This window comes from Puntigrus tetrazona, chromosome 17 (genome assembly GCF_018831695.1).
Source record: "Puntigrus tetrazona isolate hp1 chromosome 17, ASM1883169v1, whole genome shotgun sequence".
In the NCBI taxonomy this organism is placed as follows: domain Eukaryota; kingdom Metazoa; phylum Chordata; class Actinopteri; order Cypriniformes; family Cyprinidae; genus Puntigrus; species Puntigrus tetrazona.
The window spans coordinates 1,723,548-1,746,206 of NC_056715.1; the positions used below are offsets into that span (position 1 = coordinate 1,723,548).

Consider the following 22,659-nt stretch of genomic DNA (forward strand, 5'->3'; position numbering starts at 1 on the left):
AGAAAAGAGTTTAATAGACATGAGCAATTAAAACTAATAAAAATAATATTATTATGATCACTTTAAAAGCATTATTGCTATTATTATTAAAATATATGTGAATAATAATAAAATAATAAAATAAATGTAAATAATTTAATGACAACTAAAAATAAACAGATTTGAATAGAAATGTTCGTAACCTTTTGAAATGCTAGAAAGGTTGGTATTGTGAGGTGAGACTGTGCTATAAGTGTTCTCTGACCTTCCACTGTTTGTGCAGTTTCCTGACTGTTTCCTGCAGATTCTGCTGTTCTTGCTCTGGTAGTATATCTGTGAGTTCATCGCAGGCTTTCAGAAAGGCATTGAGTACTCTCTGATCCAGCTGCCCAAAGAACTCCTGCAGGACATTCAATAGAAATGTTACGAAATCATTTCAGCTTTCAGATTTCACTGAATACATTTCCTTCTGGAGACCGAATGAAGTTCAAACTCCGCTTTCGGCCTATTTGCCGAGCACTAGAATAGACGGTTGGGTTTCATTTCTCACAGTGTGCTTTTTCAGAAGGTCCTCTGGGTTTCCTCTCTCAGTCATGGAGCTGCGAGCTATTTTCAGAACCTTCTCCAGCTCCACACGAGACTCCTCAAATCTCTTCATCAGGCTGCTGTTCGCCTCCACGTGCCTCTTCCATTCTGTAGTTTCTTTCACCATGCCCTTTTTGAGATTAAATAAACAGTACAACAATGAGCATTTAGAAAAAAATCACAAATGAAATGGATATCACAGTCGTTTCTCCAAAGATCAGATTCCCCTGATCCTCAGATTGTCGTTCTACATTTGCTCTAAAGTTCCAGAAAGAGATCACAAATTCTGTTCTGATTCACCAGAATACCGTAGTTTGCAATCTTTAGTCATAGATTTAAACGTTAAACATTTCTCAATGTCTTGCATGACGTTGCTCTTCTGGTTGTCACCTGTGAAGAGGCCTGAAGCTCTGAGATTCTTCTCTCTAGCAGTGACGTGTCCAGGTGTTTTAGGGTCTTGCTGGTGTCCAGTGATTTCAGAATGATCTGATGATTTTTATCAATCACTGACAGACACTTTTTACAGCTCTGCTGATAGGTCACCAGCTCCTGATGATTGTGTAGATACAGAAAATACAAAGAGAGAGAGAGAATCAATAGCAAATACATTTTTAAATATGGTGTGTTCATAAAGCCTGTCCACATAAATTTCCCCAATTTTTGGGACCAAAACCTTTAAAAAAATGTTATCATTGCCTAAAATATTTGGACTCCTGAATAAACATTTTGAATTATATTTTAATTACACAGAAAAGTTTTCTTTTCTTCAAGTGAAATTTTAGTTTTATTGAGATACTCTTATTGAGATTTTATTTATTTTTCAATATTAAAATATTTTAATTTTAAAATATTTTATCTGTTATATTATGTTTCAGTCTTTTAGTTTTTAGTTTTAGTTAAACTAAATGAATGCCTTGGCTGAAATTATATATATATATATATATATATATATATATATATATATATATATATATATATATATATATATATATATATATATATATATATATATATATATATATATATATATATATATATTTATATATATATTTTTATTTTTTTTTAGCAAATAGTTTTATATTTATGAACATGAAATTACATGAAACAATACATACTATATATAATATATAACCTTTATTCTATTTCAAGTAAGGAACGTGGATGGCTTTAGTTTTATTACTAGAATAACACTGGTTAACTGTTATATCTCAGTACTGAATATTCAATATAATAATTTTTTATTATTTTCATTATCATAACACTAATATCTCATTGTCTCGAGTGTAACCCATAGTCCTTTAGTCACCTGACACTTCTGCTTGAAGTCTCCTGGAGCCTCGGAGTCCCGGGAGGAAGTGATGCGGCTCGCCTTTTCCAGCGACTGGTAGAACCCAGTGATATGTTTCTCCATCTCCTCTAATGGAGGCAGCATGGCCTGGGAGTCCCTCAGCAGGGGCAGAGCTCTCTCTCTTATCTGAACGAGACATTGAGATCGTAATGTCAGACGGAGTGATTGCGGTTTAATGTAGCAGTTCAGGAGGGAAAATACAGGGCAGACACCTTGCTGAGCTCATCCTTGATGGCTGCCATAGTAGCCAGCATCTGCGCGATCTCCTCCTCGGTGAGGTCTTTGGTCAGCTGCTGCGCGTTACGTGTGGCCGTCTTATACGCCGCCTCCATGGACGGCACTTTGTGCTTGATGTCCTGCAATGAGTTTTTTATAATCTCTAGATGATGCACCAATAAAGGTCATGAATCTTTTTCATACAAACTGAAGGGATAATTCTATGGATTCCCACATACACTACCATTCTAAAAATAAGATATTTTTTTAAGCAAGAATGCATTAAACTGATCGAAAGTGACAGTCAAGTCAGTTGTAATGTAAGAAATGTTTCTATTTGTTTCTATTTCTTTTGCGCTTTTTCGTTAATCAAAAATACTGAAAATGCAGAAAATTTAAGAAATAAGAAATCATTCGCGAGCAGCAAATTAGCATATTAAGATGATTTCTGAAGGATGATGAAGAATGGAATAATGAAAATTCTGCTTTATGTCACATGAAAATAAATATTAAGAGTTATATTTTAAATTGTAAAAATATTTCAACATTTTATTGTTTTATTTTGCCTCGATGCACATAAGAGACATTTTTCAAACTCCAAATTGAAATTGTAAGAGTTTTTAGAGTTCAAGAGTTACCCGATTGGTTAACTCTTGAACTCTAAAAACTCTTGAATTTTCAGTTTCCAAGGAACCAGCTTTGTGAACTCTGATTACCTCAACATCTTGGAGATATGTACGAATGTTCAGAAATGAAACTTGAACTGGAGTGTTCATCCTCTCGTTGGCCGTGTCGATGAAAGCCTTTAAAGCTTCAATCCCGTCGTCATAATCTTTTCTCAGTTTGTCCACTTCATCCGCTCTTGCATACTAAGAAAAAAATATCACCAGAATTATGAATATTGACATTATTTCATTAAAAGGTACAGAAGCGGGAAAATAGTCCCGATAAACGAAATGCCTGATGTGTGGTGTAGAAGCAGCATTTCTTACATGTTTGACTTTGACAAACAGCTCTCTCCATCTGCCGTTGAGAAGAAGCAACTGCTGTTTCAGTTCTCGAGACACGGTCTCGTCGCACGTCTCGATCAGAAAGTTTCCAGCATCGTTCATGTCCATGTGCTGCTGAATCCAGTGCGGAAGATTCCGGAAAAACTCCTGCAAAAGATTTGAAGCGGTTTACGCACAACAGTCTTCATCAAACGGCATCTCATCCAAACTTTTCAGCGCACCCGTTTGTCGCTCTCCGACTGGTTGAGCATCTTCTCAGCGTCCTCCAGCCAGGCCTGCAGGCTGGCCACCGTGCTGCTGTATTTCTCCCAGTTGCAGATGACTTCCTCCAGCATGCTCCGGACGCTTCTCACCTCCACTGACAGGTTCTTCCACTGCGCTGTGGCGTCGCTCAGAAACTTATTCACCCCTTCTACGTCCTCAGCTGAAGGCAAATCACATTGTGAATAACAGGGTCTTGCACACCAACAAACAAATGCATTTCTCAATCTGATTTTCTGAGTCGCACGAAAACACAAATCAACCCTAGAGTCCAGAAAGTGCTCAGTGTTGTGGATTAGAGTATCAGCTACTTAGCTAGCAGGGGTTAGCAGAAGTGAAATCACTGTACTGAGATGTTACACACTTCAAATCAACAACACCCTAGTAAAAAAATACTAAAATGTATTTGAAATACATTTATTTCATGCTAAGTATACTACAAATGCACTAAAATACCCTGCAATTATACTACTCTGCAAAATTGGGACACATTTTGTACTTCATGCACATTAATTGTACTAAAGTTACATTAAAGATAATGAAGTATATTTCATTGTGCTAAAGTGGAACTACTGCAAATATACTTTAAATATCTTGTATTATTCATACAATCCTTGTCAACAGCGATATTAAAACATGTGTTAGGCTTGAATTTTTATAATAATTAATATATCAGAAAGTCCCAAGTGATACGTCAGTAAATGATCTGAACTTTCATACTTACTATGAAATGAATGTATTTTAAATATATTATGATATTTTCTACTAGGGCAGTCACTATGTTACCTAGTACCGTGGTTCCTCTAAACTCACCTCTCTTGGGGGTTTTACTGCCTAGAATATGAAATAATTCAACCACATTACTACACTTGACATGGCACCTTTGTCCTTAAACCTAACAGTAACACCATATGAAGAATAACTGAAGAAAAAAAATAAGAAAATATATTTTGCATTAATGTAGGCTATGTTTATTTATCTAGGTTGTTTTGTCGCATATTTTTTATTACATTAAAACACATTTACCTCTGTTTTTAAAATAAATACAGTAATAACAATAGTTATAATAATTAGCGGTTTTCTATATGAACGTATGAATATATTTGAAAATGTAATTAATTTATGTGATGCAAACATTACTCCAGACTTTTTTAGAAATCATTCTAATTTGCTGATTTGGTCATATATATGTATCTTACATTTTCTTTGATATTTTTGACCAGTTTATTGCATCCTTACCAAATTAAAACCTTAATTAATTTCTTTAAAAAAAACTTATTAATCCTAAACTTTCTTTGGTGTATATTCTTAATACAATAATGCTATTTGTTTTGTAAAAAAAAATAAAAAATAAAGTAAAAGTAAAAGTAAATAAAATAAAATAAAATAAAATACCTTGTCCAGATAGGAAGGGTGCTTTATTGACATGAAAATAATGTGACAAATTAAAGAAAACATAATTTCATAATGCAAAACACAATGTCTTTTTTCCCTCTTGATTTTGGAGTAAAACATGACCAGGAGATTACGACATTCATCCATTCTATATATACAATACATTCTATGCATTTACCCAGTGTATGTTTAGTATTTATGCCAATAATGCCACACAATGTCGAAAAATACCATGAGAATGAGCGTGTCAATTATAATTTTCTAAGAAATAAGCACTTAAAGCTGTTTCACAAACGTGTGACAGAATGAGGCTGCCTGATCACAAAGCAATAGGCTCATTTCAGCTGAGTTCAGAATCGCTGCCAGGGAACAATTTTAAAAAGCTGCATGAATCTCCAGCCTCGAGGGAATAACGCATTGAAGTGTGACGTATCTTACCTGAAGCCCCAGATTTCAAGTAGGAGTCTGCAGCTTGTTTCAAAGTCCGGAATGTGGTTTCATATTGCTCAAAAAACTTATGGCCTTCGATGAACGCCTGAGTGTAAAAGAGGACAGCGATGTCACAAAGATGTTTTTTCGTTTTTATGAAGCAGATCAAAAGACTGTATTAAATACGCTGGAGGACGTACAATGTAATTTTGTAAAAGAAGCTCCACTGAGTCCCGACGGCCGTATTTAATGATCCAGGATTTGAGCTTTGATTCGGCCAGCATGAGAAACGCCATGAGACGGTACTTCATCTCCCAGAACTCAAACTTAATCAGATGGACGTGAGACGACGTGGTCACAAAATTAAACCTGCGCAAACGTGACATATTAGTAAATATGAAAGTAACACAAGGGATTTGGGATTTTGAGCTTGTAGCTTGTATAATTAAAGTATATAATGTCAACATTTAAATTAATATAAAATAATATTCTATTAGTAAATGTTGATGGTCTTATTCTTAGCTTAGCTTGTTATCCTCCAAATTGAATAATCTCTGAAAATACTTTATTTTCTATGGATGTAACATGATACTAGACTGTTCTGACTTGTTGCTAGGGTATGGTTATTTGTTTGTTATGGGTGTTTGCTAGAGTGTTGCTATATGGTTGTCTGGGGTGTTCTGGGCGGTTGCTAGGGTCTTGCTATGAGATTGTGGGGGGTGTGCTGGGTGGTTGCTAGGGTGTTGCAATGTGGTTGCTAGGGTCTTGCTATGAGATTGTGGGGGGTGTGCTGGGTGATTGCTAGGGTGTTGCCATGTCATCTGCTAAGGCATTCTGCGTGGTTGCCAGGGTGTTGCAATGTGGTTTCCTGGGGTGTGCTGGATGGTTGCTAGAATGTTGCTATGTGATTGCCTGGAACGCTCTGGGTGGTTACTAGGGCATTGCTATGTGTTTGTCTGGAGTGTTCTGGATGGTTGCTAAGGTGTTGCTATGTGGTTGCCTGGTGTTGTCAAGGTAGTTGTTTGTCATCCATTGAGTCTATAGCGCAAACAGTGCAGTTGTTTAATACTTTAAATGGCCATTGTAATGCATGTGATTGTACATTGCATAAAATGCACTGCATGTCACCTTTAAACAGTTAAATGAAACTTAAGGTCATCAGATTTTACCTTTCTGCCATGTCCTGAAGCTGCTCTGGTGGAACCGGGACTCCGTTTACTGATCGGTCTCTGTGAATCTGTTGAAATGTCTGTCTGTGTCCTTCCAAATTCTTCAAAACCTCCTGCACCCCGAAATCACAGACATTGTTTTTAACTTTAGCAGTGTTCCAAGCAATTCCCTTAAGAAATAAAAAGTTCTTGCACCTACCTTGTGCTGTTCCAGTTTTCTGTGGATGATGTTGGCCGTCTCTTCGTGGGCCTGTTGAATGGGAACGTCTTCTCTCAGGGAAAGTTCTGCTCGATGCAGCCAGGCTCCGATCACTCCCAGAGGGCCCGGCAAAGACTTATCCAGATGGATGTGCCAGTCTAAGAGCTGCGCAATCCACACAAAAGCATCGCAAATATCAAAAGGAGAGATCTGTTTTGAAAGCCTTTCGCTGTCTGTGAGGACCCTTCAAGCTGTCAAGTGTCTGGCCAGATTGCGGTGTCCGCTCTGTGGACTTCTCTGTTCCACAAAACAAAACCGTCTCTGTGTGTCTGTCCTCTTTTCTCAGTAATGAACTATGGTCTACGCTCCAGTTCACACTTTATTACAGCTAATGACAGCTAGAGGAGCACAGAAGTAACAGCTGAACTCACACTATTTCAAACACAATCAACATAATGATGGACTGACGTACAAAAAAGCTAAATATGTTTACAATCCCCAACTTAAGTATTCGTCTAAATTAATCCACTAGTCCCCGGTTTTATAGACAAGGCTTAAGCCTAGACTCAGACTGAGATGTTTCAGTTGAAAGATACTTGAACTGACTCAGCATAAAATATATGAGTGCCTTTGTCTCTTTTCTAAGGCATGTTAAAATGTCCTCATTGAAATATGACCTAACCTTGATTTAGTCTAAGCCCTGTTGCTTTGATGCAACCTCTGTTGTTAAAAGCGCTATATAAATAAAAATGATTGATTGATTGATTGAATAGAAGTTCTATAAGAATGAAAAAAAAAACTCCTTGTCCCTAATGCAGTTAATCACTTTAGAATATATTTACCCATTTTAAAAACCTGTATATTTTATTACTTTTAAATATATATTGTAATAAAGATCATAACTTTATCCTTAGGGATACTTAAGTGACTTTTCATGAATTTTTCCTTGAGATGACATTTACATGATTACCGTATTTGTAAAACATTTGTAAAACAACTATTATCATAGCAATCAGAATTGAATTTGTGCATCTATATAGTCAAACATGGAAAAGTGTATATATACGAGTTACATGGCACACACAACAACGACAAAGTCATTCAGTATCATGATTATACAAAAGCTGAGGTCTGTTCCTCAGACATAAAATTTCACAAGGCACAAGCCATATGGACTACTTATGTGATTTTCGATGCATAATGTTGTATATTAACTTTAATTGCATAAAAATAGCATGGCACATCTCTTTAAATTTCATTTAAGAAAAACAAGATAAGCTGAGTAAATGACGACAGAGTTTTCATTTTTGGGTAAACAAACACTTTAATTGCATGCGGTGAAGCACGTACCCTGACTGACACATGATCCCAGGCCTGTTTGACCACAGCCTGGTCCACCGAGAGTTTGCCGTCCCTGTGCACCGGCTGCAGGAGAGACTCGATCTGTTTCTTTCTCATCTCATACTGCACACGGAAACCTTTAAAAGCCTGCGGAAAAAAATAATAATTACATCTGACCTGAAAGCAAACTCGCAACCTATTTCAAAAGCAAAGTGTTCGGCCAATCAAAACAGAGCTCTTAAAGTCTTAAAGGAATAGTTCACCCAAAAATGAAAATCCTGTCATTATTTACTCACCCTCGAGTACTTCCAAACCTGTATGAATTTATTTGTTCTGTTCAACAGGCTGTTTTGGGTCTCCACTTACTTCCATAGTAGGAAAAATGGAAGTCAGTGGCGACCCAAAACAGCCTGGTTACAAATTTTCTTTAATATATATATATTTTTCTGTGTTCAGCAAAACAAAGAAATTCGTACAGGTTTGGAACTATTCGAGGGTGAGTAAATGATGACAGAATTTTCATTTTTTGGTGCACTATTATGCAGCAAAACAACATAAAGATTGTGGACAATCATCTTGATCACCTGATATTTGTCGGTGAGACTCTCTTCAGAACCCTGTGCACGCAGTATATCTCTCTCTAGCTGATCCAGCCAGATCTTCACCTCCCTCAGCACCTTGCGTTCCTCTCGCTGTGCGCATCAGACAGAAAGAAACAATGATTTATCACTCACTTCAGCAAGAAACCCCTATAACAAGAACCCAAAGCAGGTAACACAGCAGAGTGAAACAATGAAAAAAGAGAGAGAGTCCAATCCCAAAGAAGATTGAAGATCTCTACTATTTTGTAGTTTGTTACACGTAATACGGAGCTGTTAGGACCCTATGTATTAATATACACATACCTCAAGCATTAGCTCTATATCTTGTGGGTCATACTGTCCAGGTGAGCAAAGGCACATCAAGAGACGCAAACACAACACATTTAAGACGTTAGCAAGATAAAAGGCAGAGAAAGAGAGGAAACAAGCAGAGAGTATCCACTGCCGACATTCTCAGGAAACTGACATTTGTGTCAGAAATGAATACTGATATAATTGATAAGATCTGAATGTAATGAAGTTAAGAGTGCAGTTTGTTTTTCTTTTTAAATGTTTGCTTTTCATCTGTCAATGTACAGTATGTTATTTTCTCATTAAAATGGTTAGAAACAAAGTACTATAAGCATGCTTGCACCACCTATATGTAAATATCAATATGTATAAATAAAAATATTTGTTATTCATGCACTTTAATGTTCTTTTGCTATGGCATTTCTTCCTTCAACAAAAATCAATTTTAAAAAGCAAAAATAAAAAAAAACTTAATCATTTCAATTGTAACATGCTTTGAACAAAACAGGTTTTAAAAGTATCATGGTTTATTAATATTATCTTTAAATATACAGTGTGATATGTTGATAAATACTACTATTTGTATGATCAATTATCCATTATATTTTATTATATATATATATATATATATATATATATATATATATATATATATATATATATATATATATATATATACAGTATTTAAAGATATTATTTGCAAAAACAATTTTTTTTAAATCTAGTTTTTTCATTGTGAATTCCAGTTAATCTCAAACAAACTGCAGTTGGGTTATTTTGATTAAAAATACTGATTTTGAAGATTTAAAAATCAGTTTTTGCAAATAAACTTTTCATATGTTACAATAACAATGTTGTAATAATGTGTTTTTTTTTACTTTTCCAGCACATATGGCACCGTTTCTTGAGAATATCTCACACACTAAACGAACCTCATGCAGATGAGACATAATCGACTCTTACCTGCAGAGCTGGGATAGAGAGAGCGAATGTAGGAATGGAACGAACCAGCTACGAATGCGCATGGCCAGTGATACAGACAGAGAGACAGAGTGAGCACACACAGCAATGCATTATGGGCGTGATTCTAGAGTAAAATGATTCTTGAATGGGCTCCACATTGTGATGGACTACAGTAATTGTTAGTGAATGATGAGGAAGCACTACAGCAGTGACTGCATTAAATAACAACAGCAAGCGGCTAGTGTATTTTTAGCTTGTGCACGAGCATAAACACTAAAGAGTACCTCCTCTTGCTGTCCATCTGTCTCAGACTGGTGGGGATCTGGATAGTGCTTCAGGAACTGAGCTACGTATGTCATTATGGATTTCTCATCAGGCTTGTCCACATCCACATCTGCAATAAGACAAAGTTACAGGTTTAGATGAAATCCTTGAGATGTTACCGTTGTGCCGTTTATGCATCTACGCGTGCATTTAGTTTCTGTTTGAGTTTTACAGTGCATCATCGAGTGACTGTTATATTAGACGATCCACTGACCTGAAGAGCCAAATGAGGCTTTTTATAGCCTCTTCAAAGTGCTTCTGCCGGATCACGTCATGATGTCATGCTAGTCTCTGTCTGATCTGGCCTGATGTCATGCTTGAATAACAGCATGACCTACAAACTGTCTGTCTATAATGAGGCTTGATGATGGTGGATCTCCAGTAATTAAGCAGTGTCTATTCACATCAAACTCAAAACAAAGGAGTGGCTCTTCAAAAGCACAACAGATCATTGACAGAATCTGCATCGTTAGCCTTTAATAACATTAGTGTTGGCAGTACATTCATTGTATCAGAAGGTTATACCAACTTTACTATACCACATACTAAATTAGACTATTGTTATTATTATTACTATATCATTCATTTAAATGTTATTTTTTATTTTCTGTTTTGATATTTTCTGTCATTTTGTTTTATGTCTTTGTCATATTTTTTCTTTATCTCTGTATAGGTTTTTTTTGTTTGTTAGTTATTTTTATTTGAGTTAATGTTTTTTATTATTTTTAGTTAATCATATAATAGTACTATATAACATATACCATGATATCTACATGATAATCCAAGGTCACGTCTACAAAACATGGCAGTTTCATGTCCAAAAACCATGGTAATACCTTGGTGCTAGTGAGCAACTGGAAAGATTTTGGAGTAAAATTACCTTCAGGATCTAGTAAACGCGGTATTCCCAGTTCGTTCTCTGCCACGCTGAAGGCCTCTTCAAGGTTTTCGCGGTTACTTCTTTTTTTCACGATGTCCATGTCCACAAGTTCAGGCCGAATGGCATGAATAACAGAATGGAAGGCCACACCGCTGCGCCAACTAGGACCAAAGTCTTTAACTTCAATCCCAAGACGTCTTGAGAAAAGAAATAATGTGCCATTAGAAGCCTAACAGACAAATTAGGCCGGTTTTTCCACATAGTTCTTGTATATATATGTATATATGTGTGTGTGTGTATATATATATATATATATATATATATATATATATATATATATATATATATATATATAGAGCTCTATAGAGAGTATTTACTTGGTTGCTGTGTTTTGGACCCATCTGAGCAGGGCTTTTTTGGCATTGCCCTGAAATTTTGTCATCACTTTGCGTTTCATAGGTGGACTTCCCGTCTCTGAGCTGGCCATGCTGTCCACCGAAGATGCACTGCTGGATAAAGCCTGAAGGGCTGGAAGATTGCTGGTCAACTCCTCAATCTGCAAAAGTTAGACCCTTAAAACCCAGATACACACAGACATATGGCAATCTTCCAGATCCTACCATCATAATTGGCAAACATTACCTGGAAATAGAGGATAATGGTCCATATCAGCCCCAAGACAATGGACGGGCGTCCATCGGCAATGTCAGTGGCATTGATATTGACTAGTTTGATCTGCAAAATAAGTATTTCTCCTGTTAGAACGTGCTAAATCAACAATGAATACACATATCAACCACAGATCTGAGGTCAGTGCAAACAAGCCAGTCTAAACCAGCACTATCTGCTGATAAATCGTGCAGAATAACACCAAGAACGTGCATTAAGAAAGTAAACGGGGTCCATTTTGATTTCGTGTCAGGCTTATTCGCTTCTTAGGGAATAAGCAAACAGGAATGCACGAGTATATGAGGAACATGTGAGTGAATAGGAAAAAAGCTGTTTGCTCATGGTCAGCCAGTCACGGACATCACAGGAGAAGAAAAAAAACAAGCTCTTTAAAAATAATTGCAGCTCTTTCAGCCAGTAGCAGAGATCAGTAAATAAAGGAGTTGCTCGCTGCGGACGATACGCATTATCAAATGTACATATGCGTAACAAGAGGAGGTGTTTGTGAGAACTGTGACTAAGGAGTACTGACCGGAGAACCTCGGTACACAGACTGAGACAAGACATGTTAAGAGAGAGGACACAGTTAGATATGAAGTGTGATGACAGATACCAGACTGGGACATAAGACTACAGGCAAGACTGGATCATTCTTACTGTGCTGTGTTAATACTTTCATTGAGTAAGAATGCATTACATTGATCAAAAGTGACATCAAAGACGTTTATAACACTGGTACAAAAATTGTCTCTTTTTAAACTTTCCATTCGCCACAGAATCCTGAAAAAACATGTATCATGGTTTCAACAAAAATATTAAGCAGCACAACATGACAATATGATAATGAGAAATGTTTCTTGAGCAGCAAATCAGCATATTAGACTGATTTCTGAAGGATCATTTGATACTGAAGACGCGGAAAAATTACAATATAAATGTTAAAATATCTAAAGTGCATAAGTAATATTTCACATAATTTTCGATCAAAGAAATGCACATCTGATAAGTATAAACAGTTTTTTTAAATATTTGAAATTACATTCGTTTTTCTTTTCTTTTACTTCTATTCATATCTACTGAATATAAAAATAATACATTATTGTAATTGACGATCTATTTATATGTTTTTCTTCCAAAATATCTTGTTTGAAGTGGCATCAAGTTTGGTGGATAAACGAAAGCCATGGATTTACTGAATTCTCTCATATTTTGTGCTGTTTGCTTGTATCGCTCTAAAATACATACATATATTGTAACTGATAAAGTTACCCAATCAGTTTGATATTTCAAAAAATGGGAAAATATCACAGCTCATTTTTTTATTTTTCAAGTTCACGTAAGCTCTCACTGAGCAATGACTAACTTTAGCTTAAACTTCCATCCTGTTCAATTCTTGTCCTTGCGTGATCTTGACCGGGGCATGTTTCTGACAGTCCGCTTATTAATTTCTAGAAAGCTTTTAAAAGCTTGACTTTAAAAAGTACTGCAGAACAAGAATGACCCAGCTGAGAGCGTTACACAAAATATCACCATATAATTAAGACAGATGAGATAACCGGGGTCGCCTACCTTCCTTCCCTCCAGGAACTTAAGAGCCGTGCCGATGTTAGACACCCAGTGGATCCTTTTGAGTTGGCGGCCCTGTTCGCATGGCTGCAGGGAAATACGAGGAGGTTCATCAGGAGTGGAAATGAAAGGAAGGACTCTTGGCACTAAACAGATATTGTCACACTGCAGAGGTTTCACAGAGAGATAATCTGCAGATGTTGCATCACAGAAACACTTACTAATCTCTGTCCAGACAGCACCTCTAACAGAGCCAGCAGTTTCACCCCATCCTTGATGTCCTCAAAGAGGTCGTTGACTTCAAAAGGAGGTTTGTGCTGGACGAGGACAAAAAGAAGAGGAATACATAAACGGTGAACTTAAGGAACCCTAACGGTGCTTTGATTACAAATGTGCTGGATGCTTCTGCTCTTGTGCTCTTCTGCTTTATTATTCTCATTTTACTTTCTTTTTCTACTTTATATAAATGCTTTTAGGTCATCAGAAATTTCTCTCCTTCATTCCCAGAGGAATTTAAGCTTCATAGTTTGGGATACATGAAGTACAACAAGTTCTGTTTGTCTAAAAATGTATTAGGAGAAATAAAAAATGATGCAATTTAATAAATAATCGATAGACGTACTGAGCTGGATTGCAGCTCAGCTCAGCTGAAGAGTCTTAGATTCATATAGAAATATTTCAGCAGACATTTCATTGTAGTGTCACTTTACGAAGGGTCTTTATCTCTTCGAAATTTCATTATTATCTCTCCTCGCTTAATTTCTCAGTCTCGCGTCACACTTCGGCTCGACGTGCCACGCAGCATTCAAACTCGTGATCACAGAGAGACTGAAACTACAATCTGCGCCGGCAGATGAAACTCTAACGTAAATAAACTGCAAACGCAAATTTATTTCCCGTGGCGAAGCAGTGAAATACACACAGGGAACAACATAAAAGAGACTCAGAGTCTGATGCTCGTAATTCGGCTTTACATCACTGGGGTAAAATATATTCACATGAAAAAAATTAAATAACTGCAATCTTGCTGAGCATAAGAATCATAAAAAAAACTGACCCCAAACTATAATCTACTACAATCTTGCGTCACTGTAAAGCAACTGTAATTATGCAGTACATGATGCAGGTCTGAGTTTATTTTGAAAATTTCAGCTCAGTTGCTCTCGTACAAACACCAAAAAAGTGCAAAAAACATTTTTTTTACAGGAAATGGGCACAATAGAAAAAGATAACAGATGTGTCAGAGGTTAAACCAAAATAGACAGAACTTTCCATCGCGCAAGAGCTTTATATATGAAGCACAAACACACCGGCTTTGTTCATGCTGACTATCGATAAAGCTAAAAAATAAAGGAAGCAGGACATGTAAGTCTAGATCTACGGAACGAATGCGAAAGCACTCAACAGAAAAAAATGCCAGACAGCCAGCAAGGGAATCTGGAAATACAGCAGGCTCATAAAGCATTACAAAGCATATTCTGCAGCTCAGTTAGTATGCACTGAGCGTGTGCTTTCTGTGCGGACGCTGCTTCGCTGCTTCACGCACACTTCACTCGGATTCTCCAAACTTTGTGCAGCAGATTGTGTGGAACAATAGGCCCCTCAGTGCAATCTGTGCTGACTGGAATACTTAAACCCACTATTTGTGTCAGATTATCCTCTCTTTGTGTGCTGCAAAGTGCCCCGTCACCAAAGCAACTAATCACGCATAATGAGGCGAGTGGGAGGAGCAACAACGCTCACAACAGCCTCACTTCAGCATGTGGGTCATTATACAAACCGCGTGACTTGAATTTACTATGTAAATCGTTTACTACGCGCTATGAAAGCATCTTCTTACCTTCTCTGTCTCTTCTTTCTATGTCTTTAAAGAGGCCCGCACCAAAAACTGATTCATCTTTTCGCTGCATTTGTAAATGCACACTTTTTGTAAAAAATAAATAAAAAAAGGCTACACTTACCTTTTTAGTCATTTTTATTACAGTTTAAAAAAAAAAACTAATAAAAATTGGACTGTGTCTTTTGATGTGACACAGCAAAAAAATACAAAACACGAATAACATGATAAAAATAACACGTATCTTCATTACAATTACAAATATCATGAGAGATTTATCCTCAATGGGTTTCAATGGGTTCTGTCACACCATAGAACACATTGATGCATAAACTACCCTTATGGACATTTTCAGATTCAGGTTGACAAAATAAGTAGTATTCTTTATTAAAAAAATACATTTCCAGAAATAATTACTTTTCTTATTGGCATCATTATTTATTTATTTATTTTAAAGGACAATGTTGACTTTATTTTCTTTTGATTCTGTGTAAAGTTGGTCAGTAAATAAAAAATAATAATCCTAATCAATTTTACAGACAAATGCAAAGAATTGTGAAGAGATTGTAATTTGAAGCATTTTCCTCAAATAGCATTTTTTTAATAAAATGTACTCTAACGATCCAACTAAAAGTTTTATTTACAAATTCAAACATTTTTACAGTGTAGAGGATGATTGTACCGTTAGTCTTATTTGGCCTAATAAACAATTGATTAGTGAAAATTTGTTATTTTTTATCGAGAAATTAGTCACATTATGTCAGTAAAAAGGGATGCAAATGCAGATGACCAACGGAGGTTAACTACTTTTTTCAAATTAATCGCTTTTTCGAAATCTGAAGCGCACCCATAGCATGCTAACCAGGTCCTGACTGATTGCATCTTGAATATTCTGTTGCCGACTCTTAATCACAGCATCTGAAATCAGCGGGCACGCACTTCAAAGACCTCAGGAGGGAAACATGTTTCTTCCCACTGTGAATTGTTCCAGCCCCTCTCGAAGGCCATCTGCACATACCTACAGTGTCCAAAACTTCCCAGAATCACCCTTGTCTGCATGAACACAGACTCGATCTGCATTTCCACGTAACGCTAGCCGCGTACGAGGGATATATCCCAAAAACAGCCAACTTAACGTTATCCGACAGATAGTCTCAGCCCAGTTAAAGCACCTGTGTCATAATTATATTGTACATACACACGCACACACACACAGACATATTCATAAATATATATATAAAATATATGAAAGCCACATTTAAAAAAAAAAACATTTTGGTTAAATCATAATTATTGTGAGATAAGTCTAAATTATGACGTAACTTTGACATAAAAAGTCAATACTATGAGACAAAAAGTTAACGTTAATGAGATCATTTATAAATTCTAAAACATTCAGCTGAAGACATAATTATGTTCTTCTAATACATAAAAGTATTTTTATACGACTTGTTTCATAATTACGACGTTGGTCAAAATTCAGACAAAAAAAGTCTAAATTATGAGATATTAAGTCATAATTGTAACATGAAAAAGTTGACATTATGAGATAAAAAGTCAGTATTTGTGGAGATTTCTAATTAAACCAAAAAAGTCAGGAAACGTCTGTAAACTGTAAAATGTTGATCGTCAACCTTTCGGTAGTCATAGGTGCATGCCAAAATATACAGTATAAAAATTATTTTCATATTATGACTTATTTTCAAAATTATGAAATAAAAACAGCTTTTTTGCCATAGTCATCTCATAATGTCAATGTTTTGCATCATAATTACGATATTTTATGTTAATTTCCACTTATGGCGTAATTCTGTAATTGGAAAAAAAAAAAACTTGTTGCTATAACTGCGTCTCTGCTTTTTCTGCCACACATTCATTTCATAAATTCGGAGCACATTTTCAGTTTTTTTGGTAATGCTCAAGATCTCCCACTCATCTTGGCCACGGCAGTGGGACGCCATCACACCACAGCATTCATTCTCAAAGCACCCGGCACAAACAGCACCCTTCATGGTTTTTTATTAGAGTATTATAGCATTACACCCCCTTGCTCACTGTTTACCGTCCCGCGCAACGATCAGCCTTTAATCATCTCAGCTTTACTCGGTTACACAGACATTTGCCCTTTAGAGTCATTATGACATTAGGCTACAAAGCAAATCACATGGACCATTCACTGTTCACGGATGAAGGGTCGAGAAGACAAGAGGACGGTAACACAGTCATCACTGCTTAAGATCCTGGTGTATTTCCTCAGAGTAACATCGACTGTCTAGCATTATACACTCAGTTAGTGATTGTCCATCATGACATAAAATGGAAAAACCACTTAAGCCACAGTTAAAAAAAGTCATTACATTAAAAACATTTAGTTTAGATTTAGTCAATTAGTTTAAAGTAAGGTAGAATATGCATCATTTTAACTCGAAAAAGTTCGCTGTGTTTTATGTGATCACACTACCGTTCAAAATTAGCATTTAAAACAAAAAAAGCATTTATTTGATTAAAAGTACAATAAAAACAGTAATATTACGAAATATTAAATAACCGTTTTCTATTTTAAAATAATTCAAAATGTCATTTATTCCTTTGATGGCAAAGCTGAATTTTATTAGCCATCACTTCAGTCTTTAGTTCAAGAACCTTTGGTCTTTTTTAATGCATCCTTACTGAATTAAAGTATTCATTTTTTTTTAACAACAACAACAAAAATCTTACTGATGCCAAATGTTTAAAAGATGGTGTGGCTGCCGTTCAAAATAAAGGCTGCGGTGGTCAATCTGAGAAAAACTTCACAGATTTGCTAAAAATCATTGTCACACAGGTTGTCACACAAACTCATAGCAAAAAAATGTCTGCAACATTTGGGCAGTAATTCAGCGCAATATATACGTGATATTGTGTTATATAATGCCATAACAAACAAGTGTATTGGGTCACTCTTGTTGTTGTACTGTAATCCAGCGTAAGTAGTACTACAGGCTAAATGTTGTGGCATTCAGATGAAAAAAAACTGCAAAACATCTTACCTTGGCTAAGTGTGAGTTAATCCACTTTGTGAAAGTTCTTTTCTGCACCGCCTCTTGTTCATCTGCAAAAGACACAATAAGCACATAAGTGAGCAGATATGATTTACTCTTCAACATCCAGTGAGATATTACGCGTTCCTGTCGTCTTCATTCTGCTCACGGTCGTCATGACTGAACTGGCTATTTTCTTATATTTGTGGGGATTTCTACTGAATGGTGTACATTTTCATTACTGTAAGTCTACAGAGCCAGAGAAGAGATATTCACCAGCACAGGAGAGCTGAGAGTCCGCACGTGGCATGAGCGAAAATATCAGAAATGGCAATATTCCAATTATTACAAACATACTCTGCATAAACAACATGAATGCAGGTTTTAAACTGAAACACAGATATGCTCATCATTTTCATGTATGTGCAATCCGCAAGCTCTTGAGGACATTATTTGTGCAAATGCGAGAAAAGTCACAGGGTGGTTTTTAAAGCGTTGCTATGCAGTTCTGAGCGGTTGCCAGGCTGTCACTATGGATATGCGTTTCTATGCTGTAGTTAGCATGTTTTGAGCAGTTGCTATACTGTTTCTGTGGATTTATAAAGATTTGTTTTGCTGTGCAGCCGTAAATATGTTCTGAATGGTTGCTTACAGTAGATGTGCTGGGTGGTTGCCAGGGTGTTGCTATGCAGGATGTTGTTGCCATGGCACTGCATATAGTCTGCAAAAGTGTTCTGTTGGTTGTTAGGGTGTTATATGATAACATAAAAATATTCTAAATTGTTGTCATGGCACTGCTATGCTGGAATGTATTATCACGTTGCCAGGGTGTTCCCATATGGTTACTAGTGTGTTGTAGGTGGTTGCCAGGATGTTGCTAAGCAGTTGCAATGGAATTATGTACAGCTGCCACTGCCAAGCCTTTGCTATGAAGCCATAAAAAATGTTCTGAGTAGTTATGGCATTGCTATTGAGTTGCTAGGATGTTCTATGGTTGCCAGGGTGTTGCTACGCGGTTTTTAGGATGCTCTGTGTTGTTGGCATTGCAAAGGTATTGTGAGTGGATGCCAGGCTGTTCCTACGCAGCTCCAACGGTTCTCTACATGGTAGTCGGGAAGTTTCTTTGCAGCCCTAAAGATTTTCTGAATGGTTGCTAGGATGTTGCTATAATATTCTGTGTGGTTGCAAGGGCAGTGCAATATCGCTGCAAATGTGTTTGGCATTGCCATGCAGTTGCAAAAGCATTCTAAGTGGTTGCCAGGAGGTTTCCAGACTTTTGAGATGCAGCATAAAGGTGTTGCCATGGCATTGCTATGAAGGTGCTAGAGTTTCTGTGAGGTTTCTAGGGATTTGCCATGTCGTTATAGTGTTCTGGATGGCTGCCAGGGTGTTGCTATGCGTTTGCAAAGTTGTTCTAAGTGGTTGCCAGGTCATTGCTACACAGTTCTAAAGAGTGGTTCCTATGGTATTAATGTTCCAGTGATGTTTTTCAATCGCTTGCAAGATGCAATTGTTTAATGATATAACTATTCAGTACTGTTTAAATCATCAATTTTAAGTATGAGCAATAGCACTAGTGATGCTTGACTTCACAAATGGCAGTAATGGAAGTTTGTGACACAATATACAAATCTCCAGAGCATTTTTAGACATAGATAAGGTCATTCAGGTCACCAACAAACACCCGCCAGACTTATTTATGCATGATGGGCTGAGACAGACCAGCGATTTTCACAACAGACAACATCCTATCTTTGCATGCGTGTACTAATGCAATGCACGGGGCATGTTTAGGAAGCATCCATGTACTGTAGCACACATGGCATGCCGGTGCAGCCTTAAGCACACCACAGCCGTCATAATCCAACATGCGCAGCTGTAAAGAGATTTGCATCAGCACTCGTGTGCAGCCGTGACCCGCGCCAACACGGTGATTACCTCTCCCGAGGAGGAAGACGAGGAAGACCTCAGCTGGCCAATAATGTCTAGTGAGCCATATGACCCAGAGACGTGTCACTGCATATCTGGATCATGCATCTGTTTCACCTACATTCAGTGGAGCACAGACTACATGTAAATCTGAGCTATAGGTTCCCACACTTCAGTCGGATGAGAGGAGACATGGATGTCCCACTTACCGCGGAGATACTGAAAGAATCCAGTCACCAGATTTAAAGACGTGGTCTTTTTCACGGCTACATCCTTAAAGTGAGCCATTGTGAGCCCTGCATTCGTTTCTTTGTGTCCTTCATGTGTGAAAGTGCGCAAGTGTCATCCAGGGAGGAAAACCAGATCAGCTATCCTTTATTTCCTCCGGGAAGCAGAGCAGGCGGAGGAGCTTTCCGTGTGAAAACGCAGCGCGACTGAGCGCTGGAGGATGAAACCTCCCCCTCCTCTTGTTGTCTCTCTCCCTCTCTCTCTCTCTCCCTCTCTCCTCCGCTGTGGATAGGCTGCTAATCGAGGGCAGTTTTTATGAGCCAGGCGACTTCCTGTTGTTGGTGGAGCTGGGGAGTCGTGCTGGTGTGGATGCTCCGTTCAGGTCTGTTCTAGTTCTAGCAGCATCCCACAGCTGCAGCCATACTAACTGGCTATGGCAATGATCGGCCAATCAGCACGCGGGGGGCTGTGATGTCACCGGGCAGCTGGTGTTATCCTGATTTATATGGGTGGGTGGGGGTCAGCACTTGTGCTACACAGCTTGAACTCCACCGGGCCTCCACTACGAGCACCGCAGACACCCTAATGCAGGAATGGCTTAACAAATAATCAGATTCGTTGCAGTCCAGAATGCTATAGAACAAAGGACTTCTGATACGACACAGTTACTCTGTACTCAGCAAGAAACAAAGCAAGCATGAAGTGATTTTTTTTGTCTTTACAATGAAGATAAAAAGATTTTAATACATGTTTCTGGTCTTACTTTGTGCAATTTACTATTCAAACACTATTTTGTGCATTTATTGTGGCAAGAATCGTTATATTGTGCTGAGGCTAGTATTAAAAACTTTGGATTGTAATGTATCGTACAGCAACTTTTTTTAACATCGGTGATAATTAGAACCATTTATTGAGCAGAAAATCAGCATATTAAAATAATTTAAGAAGAAATGAAGATACACCTAGGATGGGGGGAAATTTTTAAATTTTTTAAATGTGAAAATTTATCCAGTTAAATGTTTTGTGAATATTCCTTTTTTAATTTTGCATCCGTCTATTGCAAAAGTCCTTCATATCACAAATTCAGCCATCCTAAATAACAACTTTATTTGCAAATGGCTATAAAGCAACTGGGAACCAACTGCACCAAAAGTATTGAATCATTTATGTCACAGCCAGTCCAAAGCATCTGCCACCTGCTATGGTGCAGTCAGTGACTATATCACTCTATTATTCCTGACCATCATTTGTGAGCTCCACACAAACCCAATGCATGCTTAGTTGCATCCTGATACATAATTAATTGTGCAATTATTAGACCATCTTATGACCAGAAATGGACATCCGTCGTGTTAAATCTTGATTCTCCAGGCATCCGCTGCTTTTCGCTGTTCAGTTTAGTAAAACGCGCTTCGTCGAATTACTTAATTCAATCTCATGTTTTCGTGCATTTAAGTGCATACACAAAATATAACCGTTCTTTCGCAAATCCACTTAGAAGAAAAATCCATTCTCTCCCCGCTCGCTCGCCGTGGCGCAGCTCGGGTATTTATATCTCAAAAAGCCTTTTGTGTTAAAGATCGAGGAATGTACCTCAAACTGTTTTTAGTCACAGAAGATAATGTAATCCACGGAAAAAAAAACGGTACTCCCATCACATGCTGATCTAATGATTTGTTTCTATCAGTTAACAGGGTTAGCTCAGGGATCAAAATAGATTAAAAAAAAAGTCCTGATATTGTGTGGATTAGAATAAGGTGAGAAAATGTATTGTATTTATTATATCTAGCATATATATATATATATGAATGGATGAATGGATAGATAGATACATACATACATACATAAATAGAGCTGTCCAGTCCTGAAATGTTATCACAGAATAATGTAGGCTTTGAGTTTAAGTCCCACAGTTCTCCATCCATAATCAATAGCTGATCATTAGTGTTTATCATCTACAGTCAATTTCAGTGCTGTATTGTTCCCACTATAATTGAAGCACTGCCCAATTGCACTCACAGTCACTTTCAGTCTACAGACAGAAATTAGAGAAACAAGTGAGTGGAGCATCTGAAATTTAAATGAGTGCGTTCAACACAAACCCGAGACAGATGATATCATAGGCACCAGGTCAGATGTTGCTGTCATCTGTTGAATGGAGCGCAGCCTTTAATACTCTACACATCGCTGGTGCAGTTTCAAGGGAGAAGCGCAAACGCCGGTTTTGCGCATTAGGCCCAAAAAAGATGCATTTAAGATATTTAATTAAAAAAAAAAAGTGCCATCTAGTGTCCTACTAAAACATTTTGTGAGCACATTAAATGGCTTTAATGATAATGAGAAGGCATTAAATCAGAATCAGGTTTGATCGGTTAACGTGAATACCTCTGTCGTCGTTTTAACAATATATCGAAACAG

At 37.2% G+C, this 22,659-nt stretch overlaps 1 protein-coding gene across 1 annotated transcript in view; it reads right to left on the reverse strand.

The window, feature by feature from the left end:
- The window catches only part of syne1b (spectrin repeat containing, nuclear envelope 1b), a 100,828-nt gene that overhangs the window by 74,808 nt on the left and 3,361 nt on the right, over window positions 1-22,659 (reverse strand). Inside the window, 23 exon segments of the mRNA XM_043263468.1 lie at window positions 245-379; window positions 530-694; window positions 955-1,113; window positions 1,871-2,038; window positions 2,125-2,268; window positions 2,845-2,997; window positions 3,121-3,285; window positions 3,360-3,562; window positions 5,233-5,329; window positions 5,424-5,592; window positions 6,393-6,505; window positions 6,592-6,756; window positions 7,942-8,079; window positions 8,517-8,624; window positions 8,838-8,870; window positions 9,789-9,836; window positions 10,073-10,182; window positions 10,993-11,189; window positions 11,370-11,548; window positions 11,635-11,727; window positions 13,231-13,314; window positions 13,449-13,544; window positions 18,094-18,155. Coding sequence (XP_043119403.1) covers window positions 245-379; window positions 530-694; window positions 955-1,113; window positions 1,871-2,038; window positions 2,125-2,268; window positions 2,845-2,997; window positions 3,121-3,285; window positions 3,360-3,562; window positions 5,233-5,329; window positions 5,424-5,592; window positions 6,393-6,505; window positions 6,592-6,756; window positions 7,942-8,079; window positions 8,517-8,624; window positions 8,838-8,870; window positions 9,789-9,836; window positions 10,073-10,182; window positions 10,993-11,189; window positions 11,370-11,548; window positions 11,635-11,727; window positions 13,231-13,314; window positions 13,449-13,544; window positions 18,094-18,155 — 2,984 coding nt within the window.